The following is a 12,168-nucleotide window of genomic DNA, read 5'->3' as shown; positions in this document are numbered from 1 at the left end:
GTTCAAATCACTTGAGGTAGGGATTTCTTACTCTCTCTATGTGTTTATGGGCTGATTATGTGCTTTGATCGTGCTTGGTTCGTTGTTTATTGTTGGAGTTTCGTTGTTGAAAAGCTGAAAATCAGCAGAAAAACTCCGTGGTATTGATACCCTCAAAAGGGGTATCGATACCCCACTCTCCTCTGGACCAGACTCTGGCCAGGTATTGATACCTCAATCAGGGGTATCAATACCTCTCTTCTGTTCCGGACAGATTTGGTTCATTTGTTTCTTCTCGTGCCCGTTTGAACCCCGAACACTTCAAACACCTTTTGAATAGCTTCAAATCACTTCCAAACTTGATTGTTCGTACCTCGAAAGGTTCATTGACCAATCGATCATTTTGGGCCCTCGTCGTAGCTTAGAAAGGTGTAGAATTAAATAGTTAGGATACTCGTACATTATTTTATGCTTTCGGTTGATTAAAGTAGATGTTGTGGTACGTCTTAATGATCGATATAGACTTGTTAAGCATTGTTAAATGACGTGATGATTGGTGAATTGAGAAATGTACTATGGAGGCGTTATTGAGTACCGTAGGCCATAAAGTATATCGTAGGGTACATCGTTGGTCGATGGGGTTTTCCTAGCGGTCCAGATGAGAATAGAGTAACTCGTATCCTCGTGCTTCGTTTTATTGACCTTCCTAGGTTCTTTTGGCACCTAATCTATAAGATTCTCGTTTAGAATCTAGCGGATGATGTGTTGTAGAGTCATTTTTAGGTTCGGTACGTGACATAAGGCGTCGTGATAGATTTTGAGGGATAACGTGAACCTAAGGTATTTAATGATGTACAAAAGGACATGTTTATGAGTTTATAATACATTGAATGATGATGAATGAAAGCATGTGACCTTGGGAAGTGTTGTCTCATTGTATTCAGATTGTTAATGCTTATGTGTTTATGTGAGTTGTGAATTTTGAATTGAGGGTCCTGCAACGCAAGGTGTTGTAATGCAGAGACTCTAGAGGGCCCGTTACGCAAGGTGTGGTAAGGCGGAAACCCGGGTAGAAAGAGAGTTCACTGTCACGCATGGAGTGGTAACACAGTTGAATTTCTCATAAAATGAAGAATGTTGAAGTTGATGTCAGAAGTATACGTTGTTACTTGAACTGTTTGCTGCTTGAGATGATGACCGTTAAAGAAAGAGATAAATAACTGACTCTACTAAGGATTTGAAAAGAAAGGAACTTGTCTTTTTTTGAAAAGGATTTATATTAAAATCCTCCGGCTATTTTTGAGCGAATCAACGGTTTTCGGTATTCGCAGAATCAACGGACTTCGGCTATTCAAACTCGAATCAACGGAGCTTGACCCGTTGAGGTTGAGAGTATTTCTCAAAATTATTTTGAAAATAAAAAGAAATGTTTTCTTTTATGAAAAAAGGCTTGATGGTAAATGGTAAAGGATGAGAAAGTCAAGTGTGGCATTCATTTGAGGAGACTTGGATTGGTTTGAGAAATTGTCGTTGTCATTTTGATTGATATGTGTTTAATGCTACCTTTAGATTGATGTATAAATGGCTGGGCATATCTATAAGACGTATTGAATTCTGTAGTCGTTGTTCGTCGGTTTATTGTGCCTTTTGTACTTTCGATCATTCATTGAAAATCATTCACTCTTATTGCATGTTTCATCGCATTTACATATAGCTTGAGTACAGAAATTTCTACTGGGCTAGTGTAGCTCAACCTATTATTTTCAGGTATATCTCGAAGACCTTGACGCGAAGTGCATGGTGTGCATGCTTGATCTCATCTCTTTTGAAAGCCGCCGAGAAGTGATTTCATCGTCTTTTGTATGATCTCTTGGAAAGATGAAATTGCAAATTTATTTGAAGCTTTTTAATTTCAGATATTATGTAACTTCTAAATTTTACTCTTTTAACTAGCTATGGAATTCGGGCCGTGGTGCCAATGTTGTAAATGTTTAAATTTGAGAAACTTGGTTTGTAAATAATCTTTTGAAAATTCTCTTTTGGGTATAATATATATTTTGTGCGAGGATCATTTATTGAAATGAATTATTTATTTATGTTGAAAATTGAGGGCGTGACATGTTGTTCCACAATAACTGGGTCTGCTCCGATCTCACTTCGATTATCGGAAACGTTCACTTCGTAGAGCCCATTAAGTAGAACTATTATGCTAAAAATCAGCTCAATCGGATGTCATTAAGTGCTAAATCGAAATATTTTTATCATGAACATAATGTATCCGAAACACATTTTTTTTATCTTTGAAAAAAATGTGTAAAAAATGTGTTGATATCTAAGGAATTTGCATTGGTATCCGAACTTATTATCACCTAACAGCGGATGTTAGTAAGACCGAAAGAAAATAAAATGGGTGCAAATAGAATCTCTCCACTACCGAAGGTGGTAGCCTAGTAGGTAGAGTGCCCTTCATCTCCAGGTGAGACTCAGTTTCTAGTTTTGCCAGTGGCAATGGGGTGTGGGGGTAAACACTTATACCTACTTGTACCTAAGTGGGGTGCTGTGGTGACGACTTGTCCTCTTGAACACTAGCTATGGCTCGAACAAAATATTTTACAGCGGGTAGGAAGCCCTTATGGTCATGCCTAGAGGAGTTGCTACGCTGGTCGCCCCCTCCTACACTTTTTGCTGATAAAAAATAAAAAATAAATCTCCCCCAAAACCATCACCCAAATTACCCAAATATCCCTGCATGCAGTAGAATATTCCTCTGCTGGTGCTGGTCCGCTGAGAGTTTAGTAGAGAGAGAGAGGGGAGTGAGAAAATCCTTTTATGAGAGGAAAGAGAGAGCCACCATTTACGACCTTATACGATATGCGTGCTCAATAAGCCATTTTCACCGCCACTCTCTACATTCCCATTTTCACCCTAGACCCATAGATCTTCACAATCCCACTGAATTCCTCATCTTTACGTCACCAACACAACCCTCCTCTCCCAACTCACTTCACAGATCTGAAAACAATTGCACCCCTCCTCAATTTTGCCCCATAAACCCCCTCCTTTCCCATCTCACTTCCGCACGGCATACTCTCACACACACACATTGCAAATCACATCTATACACATATAGTCACACCGTACCAGTCTTTTTCCGGTGATTTATTTCTGAATTTTGGTGGTTTTGAGCGATTTGATTCTTGATCTTTGTGGGTTAGATCCAGGAATGAGCTAGCTATTTCTACTGTAATTTAGCTATACACAACAATTCTAAAATATCTCATGGCAATGCCATCGGGAAATGTGGTTTTATCCGACAAAATGCAGTACCCAGGGAACGGCGGGGCTGGCGGTGGCGGCGGAGAGATCCTCCACCACCACCACCACCACCGACAGTGGTACACCGACGAGCGGGACGGGTTCATCTCGTGGCTGCGCGGGGAGTTCGCGGCCGCCAACGCGATGATCGACTCCCTGTGCCACCACCTGAGGCTGGTGGGGGACCCCGGGGAGTACGACTGGGTCATCGGGTGCGTGCAGCAGAGAAGGTGCAACTGGAGCCCTGTTCTCCATATGCAGCAGTACTTTTCTGTTGCCGAGGTTATGTACGCGCTGCAACAGGTGGCGTGGAGGCGGCAGCAGAACCGGTTTTCGGAACCGGGGGTGAAGGTGCCCGTGCCGGGGAAGGAGTTTAGGAGATCTGGGTTTGGGCCCAGGCAAGGAGGGCCTGGTAGGGCTGAGTTTGTTAAGGGAGGGTTTAATAATTCGAACGCAGCGGAGTATCAGAGTTATGATGCCAATGCTTCTGGGAATAGTTTCGGGGGTCCGGTGAGAGGGGACAGGGTTGGTGAGAAGGAGGGGGGAGAAGGAGTGGATTTCGGTGATAAGGGTGTTGTGGCAATTGCGGAGGTTAAGAAAGGTAAAGAAATTGATGCTTTGGTATTCCTTGGGGTTCATTAATCATTGGCATTAGTTTGTTTATGACTGGGGAGTTTTGTAGTTTATAATTGGTGGTCGTTTGGAATTTTTTGGGACTCGTGAATTGCATTCCGTTTATAGCCAAGAGGCCCATTGCATTTCACTAATGGAGCATAATGACATATATGCTATATATGCTAAGTTCCTTTAATGGTGGGTTTGGAAGGATATGAAACTTCAACTATTGTATAAGAATTTAACTAATAGGTGGTCTTCGGAATTTAGATGTGGGTCACAAATCACAATGTCTGTGTGTAAGTTCAAGAGAATGTGGATAATTTATGTGTAAATATTAAAGTTTGCAGATCTTCACACATGTCATAGCATTGTGCTGCATGTCGTAGAAGTTTATTTGGAACTCTCTTTTTTTTTTTGGGTTTTCGGTTAAGGTGCATACAAAGGTTCTGCAAGCTTTGCATTTGTTCAAGGAGGTTCTGATTTTCCACACAACTTTTAGTTTGAAAAGTGTTTTGGGTGTCAATTAAGATGCATGTGAAGCTCTGAGTTATGATTAACTCGTGGATAATGGAACCCTGAAAACAAGAACACATGCCACATCTTATTAACTAGTTATTTTGGCCTTGAAAACCTTGGATTGGGCTTAAATGTGAGACTAAAGTGGTGCATGTGTAAACATAGCTTAATGTGATACTAAAATGGCGCATGTGTACACTGTACCCATACATGCAGGATAAAGTTTCATTAATTTGCATCAACAAACAAATGTTCTTCTATGCCTTGCATTATTGTAGGCCGTTGATGCTTTTGGTCTCTTTATATGTGAAATTGTTAAAGCAGGCATAGACAATTAGGCTCCGTTCCGCTAAGGTTCTTATTTTCTAAGTACTTATTTCCCGCTTCACACATCACCTTTAATTCAAAAAATAAGTACTTATTTGAGACATTGTAGTGTTTTAGTTAGTGGAACGAACCCTTAGTACGATGCCTTGTCCTTTAGAGAAATTGCGCTGCAACATTGACATTGAGAGTTTTTGTGCTGGAGCAGATGTGGTTGAAAAACCCGAAGAAGATTGCAGCATCAAAAGTTCTGGCAACTCACAAGGAACATCATCTGGTCATTCAGAACTAGAGATGGAGGAGCTTGAGGAGGGATGCGCATCAGACTCTAAAGGTTACTCTTTTTTTAATTTATTTTCTAATATTTTGAACTTGTTCAATGTTTTGATCCGCATCGAACTCTTGTTATGCCATTTTCTTGAGAATGTTATTTCTTTTGCCACTTCCTGCTTTCTCCTTTCCTTGATATGGCTTGTACAAGGAATGGCATCTCGTTAACATTGAAACTCTCTGTCTCTCTTAAAGGTTCTTGCAATGTGCCTGTGGAGGATGATTTCTGTTCTGTTCAAACTCAACACGAGAAGAAGGACCTCACCATTAGTCCAAGAACGTTTGTTGGCACAGAGATATTTGATGGAAAGGCGGTAATAATCATTTCTCTTATTCAATTATACAGGAAACCCTTTATTCTTTAGTAGCAGTGTCTTATACTTTGATGGGACAGTGGAAGTCCTCATTTTGTTTCTTCTTCTAATGTACCAGCTTTTATGTATAGGTTAATGTGCTTGATGGAATGAAACTGTATGAAGAACTGGTAGATGTATCAGAAGTTTCGAAACTTGTTTCGTTGGTCAATGATTTGAGAGCTGCAGGGAAAAAAGGGCAGTTTCAAGGCAAGTTCAAAATGAATTCTTTGGAAATTTCAGTTTCTGTTATGTTCCGTGATAAGAACCATCTTTTTATAACAAACACCCCCAGGAGGCAATTATGCATATGTTTCAGCTTAGAAGGCTTTCTGTGGTTTGACTTTTATGATGGATTCTAATTGTATTAGTTTACATAAAGTTCTATGTGGTAGAGCTAGAGCCTGGTAAAGCATCCAACTCAAAACAATTTGCTTGGAGTGGAGAGGCCGCCCAGACTTTTATACTAGTTTTGAGGTATTACTTGACCGACCTGGGCCAAGATCTTAACTCTTTTCGCGTGCGTAGCCTCCACACTCTCTGTCTCACATGCTAAGGTAAACAGGATCCAAAACATAGGGATCACAATGAATCAAAGTGCACTTGTGGCACAAACAATGGGGCTCAATTACTAATGAAATAGAGGATCTTGTGTCTTGTCCAAAAACATTTGAAATTCTAGCTCTGATACCATGTCAAAACATCCAACTCAATACTAATTGGCTATTAGTGGCTGCCCCAAGACTTGTGTACTAGTTTTGTAATAATTATTAAACTTTTGTGGGGCAAGCTCTTAATGAAGTCTTTCTATTGTAGCTGGGATAAGTATGCTGTAAGTGATTCATAAGTCATAGAACTTGCAAGAAACTAAGAATCTGTGAGCCTGTACGCGCATGTGTATGCTCATGCAAGCAGGGGTGTTTACGTGGACACTATTTCATTTTTCTCGTGTCCCATCATTGTTGACTATTTCTATTACTGAAATTATATCGCTGCTTCTTGTTATACTACTTCTTTTAGAATAAGTCATGATATTGAGTTATTAACCATTTAAACTGGAGCGAATGGTGGTATGTGGGTTGACTTCTTAGTTCTTACTTTCCCTCCAAAGCCCCAAAATGATTGTAAGGATCAAATTGGACTGATCTTAAGTGATAAGTCAACTAAAGCAGGGATGATTTCATTACGATGAATGGGAATGGAAATTGGACATGGTGTGCTGCATACCATGATGATGTGGTTTGATATGGGTAGGCTTGTATGGGTTACCCTATCAGGATTTAAGGTGTTTCCTTACGGAAGAGCAGTTTGTTGTAACAATCATATATCCAATAGTATAGTGTATGTTATTCAAATAACTCGTGTAAATTCACATTCTAGGATAAGTACGGATATTTTGTTTGACATTGTGATGGAAATACTCCACTAACTGTGGATTTTAGTTTTCACAGTTGATTGTTTTCTTGGTTAAATTTTGAGGAATTAAATATGAAATTAGTCAGCAAATTGAATACACTATTTTGGAATGAAGTGTACCATGTTTCAAAGTGTGCGTCCAAACCGTAAATCGCTTGGTAGTCAGTGTTTCCTGGCAACCTGTGGTGATCCTTTTGCTATTTGTTGCTTCTGATAGTACAAATTATGGTTGTTCCAGACTTCATTCTTTAGGATAGTCCTGAAAATTAGAACTGACCTCCAAATCCTTTATTTGGTATTCTTGGTTTTGTCATTATTCCTAGAGTGTGGCTTGACTTCTTAATCTCCCTCCAAAAGAATACAATACCGTCATTGTAAGATTATGTATTGCATCACTAGTTCCTGCTGATAATAACAGAAACAATGATACTTAGTATCTCTTTCTGGTCTCATTTTTAAACTTTTGTTTGCATCCTTTGGTCAGGGATGACAAAGAAGTTCATGAACTACCCAAACATATGAATAGTTTTACCTTGCTAGAAGCAAACCTGGATGGGGCATTTGTTTCTCAAACTTTTAAGGTCTTGCAAAATAGAATTTGAGGAAATGTAAGGTTTGGGCGTGTAAGGTTCTTGAAGACAATATGTTGGTTTTTTCTATGACCTCATCCCATGGTCATAGGAAACCTTTTTTCTCTCTTCACTTCAAAGTCCTTTAATTAGGTAACTGATTTGCCAAGTGGAGAGGCAGGTTCTTGGGGTATGGTGGAAAATGATGCTTTCTTTGCTTGTATCACATGCCAAATATCTTCTAGTACTAATAAAAAGAACATTTGAGGCATGATCCATTTAGCTTATGACAATCAACTTTATGAAGTCAGCATCAGGAAATTCTTTGGTGCATATTACCTGAATGGTTTGATATATAACGATTGATGAGAACCTAATCGCTGCTCCCAATTTATTGTGTGAGAATGATCATCTGAAGTGATATGTGCTTGTGCAAGCCCAATTTCTATCTGTCTATAGACTACACAATGAACTGAGGAATTGGGCAGTCCGTTTTTTCCTTGCTCCTGAGGTTTCAATTATTGAAAATATCATTTGTATTCAAATAAATCTCGATATTTGCTGTATATTTCCTGGATGATAAATGCCAGTAGAATTTCTGATTTACCCAAAAAATAATAATAATAATGACAGGTCCTAGCTGAAAGATTGGTAAAACACGTGAAGGAAAAAAAAAAAAAACTTCCCTAACTTTGATGATATTGTGAGCGAGAGTTGGTAGCAAAATGCTAAAAGATGTGAAATATCAAGGGAGCATTTTGTTGATTTTATGCTGTTGATTGGCGTGTGCCCTTGGGCAGGATCCTGGCGATGCTTCTACATCATCTTCTGTTACAAGAAGCTTTGTTTTTCATTTCTATTTTCCTGATGTCTCTAGTTTTTTTCACGTAAGACAAGAGACCTGCAAAGTTGAAGGAGAGAGTCTACCGCACAGCTATGAGGCCAGCCATGTTACATGGCATGGACTGTTGGCGACTATGAAACAGCTTGGGACTAAGATGAGTGTAGCTGAATGAGAATTTTGAGATGGATGTGCAATGAGACTTTGCAAGATGAAATTAGAAACGAAAACTTTCACAGAAGGGTAGGGGTAGCACTGATGGAAGATAAATGAGAGAAAATAGATTTAAGTTGTTTGGACATGTGTATCATAGATCAGTCGATGCAATAGTTAAAGACTTAAAAGGATTGATATGGTTAGAGTAGATGGTAGCACTAAGAGGCTGGGTAGGCCAACATTGACTTTAGAGGTGGTAGTTCAAAATAATATTGGTTTTTTGGATATCACAGAACAGGAAGCCCCCGACAACACTCAACGAGAAAACCGGTTCATGTTGCGGACCCCAGTCGAGGAGACTTAAGACTCGGTTTGGTTGGTTGGTTTAGGCGTCCCCTGTAAGCTGAAATATTTTTTCTTGATCCTAATTCAAGAATGAGCAACTCAAAGTTTGATCATGTAAACTATGTTCCAGAGATTATTTCCTACAATACAGTGACGTCGAAGGAATACAGGACAATCTCTTCTATGAACAAATTGGCTCTGTATCATTTATCAATTATTTACTTTTCTGGGGTCATTATGTGGTTGTCATATTTCTGCCCGACTCCAAAACTATATTTTTTAGTATAGACCTATGACCGAGTTCTAGCAAACAACCAATCTTGTGGACATGTATTAGTTACTGTTCCCTTTTTCTATTATTTAATAATGAATGTCTGTGTTTTTCTGTTACATATTTTTAAACATTTTTTAGATTATTTTGAATTATAGTTTGTTAATGTGCCATATGATGCCAAGTTGTTCTAAAACTGCATAATCTATACAGGGATGCAATACACAGTTGAAAGATGTAATTCTCTTTTCCAAATCTACTGTGGGATATTTGTAATTGTATGCTTATTTGAAACTTGAATCCTTGGCCACATTATCATTCAGCTTAATTTGTTTATCAAGCTCTGTAAAGTGGTGTTTAGCTAAAGTTTCTGTTGTTTCTGCATGTGCTCATTAAGTCTTGTGTCTTGTTTGTCAAGAAGCAGGACAAACATTTGTGGTTTCAAAGAGACCCATGAAGGGTCATGGAAGAGAGATGATTCAGTTGGGCCTCCCCATTGCAGATGCCCCTCCTGAAGACGAAAATGCAGTCTGGACTACCAAAGGCATGTTCCAAATTTTTTTTTTTTTGGCAGATCTCTCTGTATATCTCTCTCTTTATTGTAAAATTATTGAAGGCACCCATTGTTTGGCCGGACTAACAGTGAAGGGAGATAACATTACATATGATATCCTGTAGGACTAATAAGAGAATATGGTATTGCATATACCAAGTCTTGTGAATGTATATCTGATGGATACTTAATCTTGACTGCAAAAATTGAAACCAAATGCAAGGTTTGTGGGCCTTGGATTTATTGTTCAATCTGACGCTTTATTCTGGACAAACAAACGGGGCCGAAGAACCTTTTTCCCATTTGGATGTGTCAATAAATTCTTATATATTTTGTCTTAATCATAAATGTTTTTATTTGAGATGAAATTTACAGATCGAAGAATAGAATCTATCCCTAGCGTGCTTCAAGATGTTATCGACCGCTTAGTCGGCATGCAAGTTATGACTGCTAAGCCAGACTCTTGTATTATCGATATCTTTAATGAGGTTTGCCCGCCATGTCTTTACTCTTTATGGCTTCGAACTATTATGCATAATGCAAGGTGGCCTAATTAGTGTGGCTCTCGTTTGTAGGGTGATCATTCGCAGCCACACATGTGGCCATCATGGTTTGGGAGGCCTGTCTCTCTCCTACTCTTGACAGAATGTGACATGACTTTCGGGAAAGTAATGGCGACGGACCATCCTGGGGATTATAGAGGCTCTCTTAGGCTTTCTCTTGCACCCGGGTAACCTTCTGCGCTCTCTTCTTTGGTCTTGTTAGGTTTTGGTATTCCACAAGACTTCAGAGTAATTTCTACAAGTTTCAGAAACGCTATAGTCTAAAAAAGAGAATTATGCTATGCAAACAAAACTTTTATCTGGTTGTTCTAGACCCTACAATGTTTATTTGAAGCAATTATAGAGCTGAAGAGTTCAAGGAGCTAATGAAGCTTCATAGCATCATATAAGTTAGAAAGTGGCACCGTTTTGAAGGTTTGGAAGGTCCCTATTGGGAAATGTTTCTCGAAAATTGCTTCATACGTTTTAAGTTCCCATCACATTTAGTGAGAAAATCTGGCCACTCCATTGGAAGGTTTTGGTGGTCCCTAGACCATAATCTTACTCGAAAATTGCTTCATACATTTTAAGTTTCTGTGACGTTAGATGACACAAGCTGGGTTTAACCGGGTTTAATCACATGTTATAGGAGTTCCTCTTAAGACTGGTTTTTGTGCTAGAACCCGCGGTAGTTATGTTTCGATTTAAACTATGATGTGAAGTACTCCACTAATAATTTGTTGCAGGATTTAAAGGTTGTTCAAAGTGCAGTTCTATTTCTGGTCAATCAGGGACTCTTACTTTGGGTCAGCATATTGATTGGATCATTGGTTGGCCCGTTTGTTTTCCTGGATTAAAGCATTGGTTTGATTATAAATTTAGGGAGACCATATATCCCACGTTTGGTTAGAACTTTTGCTACTATTGCCTATCAAAAAAAAATAAAATTTCTACTATTATTAAATTCCATGGGATATATAGTACCTTGGGATGTGGTATTTTAATCTCCTCAAAATTAATCTATAGTAGGATTACATATGATTACTTAAACTATAAGAACAATCAAACCAACAACCTTAGAATCTGCTGCATCTTGGTCTTTTTTTATTTTCCTGATTTAATGCTAGCTGTGAAAATGCAGATCACTGCTAGTTATGCAAGGAAATTCCGCTGATTTTGCCAGACACGCAATCCCCTCCCTCCGCAAGCAGCGAATACTTGTTACCTTCACGAAGTCACTGCCAAGGAAAACCACAGCTGGTGATGGACACCGTCTCCCTTCGGCTTCAGTAGCAGCAAACTCTCACTGGGGCCCGCTTCCCAGTAGGTCCCCGAATCACATCCGCCATCCTGGGCCAAAGCATTATGGGCCAGGTCCAACAACCGGAGTACTGCCAGCTCCAAATGGCATCCAGCCACTTTTTGTGCCTGCTCCGGTTAACCCGCCCATGTCTTTTCCTGCTCCGGTTGCTTTGCCACCGGTCTCATCTGGATGGCCGGTGGTGCCACCTCCGAGGCATCCTCCGCCGCCACGCCCACCAGTTCCAGGCACGGGAGTTTTCCTTCCGCCACCTGGTTCGGGTAATTCCTCCGAAACAAGCTTTTCTGGGGAGACGACAGTTTCTATGGAAAAAGACAATGGCTTGGGGAAACCAAATGGTAGTAGTAGTGTTTCTCCGAAAGGTCAAGTAGATGGGAAGATGCCACGGAAGGAGTGCAATGGAAGTGTGGATGGAACCAGCGGTGCTGACATGAAGGCGGCTAACAAACCAGGTGGAACTGTTTAGAGGTACAGAGAGAGAGGAGAGGGGAGTGGGGGAGGCTGCAAACTGCAGCGAGTTAGAAGAAAATGTAAAGAGCGGCGAAAGTTTGAAACTTTTGAGCATAGTACCAGTGGGCCAAGGGAGTAACTTAACTCTCAGTTACAATCCCTTCTGCTTTCTGTTCCCTTTTTGTTGTCTTATTATATGATATGAACTCCTTATTATACCAGATGAGGGACTCATTTTCAGTCAAACTATAGCTCTTCATTCTGCCTCA

The 12,168-nt window shown here is 39.8% G+C and overlaps 1 protein-coding gene across 1 annotated transcript; it reads left to right on the top strand.

The window, feature by feature from the left end:
* The first annotated feature begins 2,778 nt into the window (after window positions 1-2,778).
* On the top strand, window positions 2,779-12,168 carry LOC131300793 (RNA demethylase ALKBH10B). The gene is made up of 8 exons (XM_058326777.1): window positions 2,779-3,895; window positions 4,961-5,086; window positions 5,278-5,396; window positions 5,528-5,645; window positions 9,458-9,577; window positions 9,962-10,074; window positions 10,162-10,316; window positions 11,270-12,168. Exons 1-8 carry the CDS (start codon window positions 3,259-3,261, stop codon window positions 11,913-11,915), a joined length of 2,034 nt encoding a protein of 677 aa, XP_058182760.1. The 5' UTR covers window positions 2,779-3,258; the 3' UTR covers window positions 11,916-12,168.

Source organism: Rhododendron vialii, chromosome 9a, assembly GCF_030253575.1.
Source record: "Rhododendron vialii isolate Sample 1 chromosome 9a, ASM3025357v1".
Classification (NCBI taxonomy): Eukaryota; Viridiplantae; Streptophyta; class Magnoliopsida; order Ericales; family Ericaceae; genus Rhododendron; species Rhododendron vialii.
The sequence above is the reverse complement of the archived record's forward strand: the minus strand, read 5'-3'. Positions and strand labels throughout refer to the sequence as shown.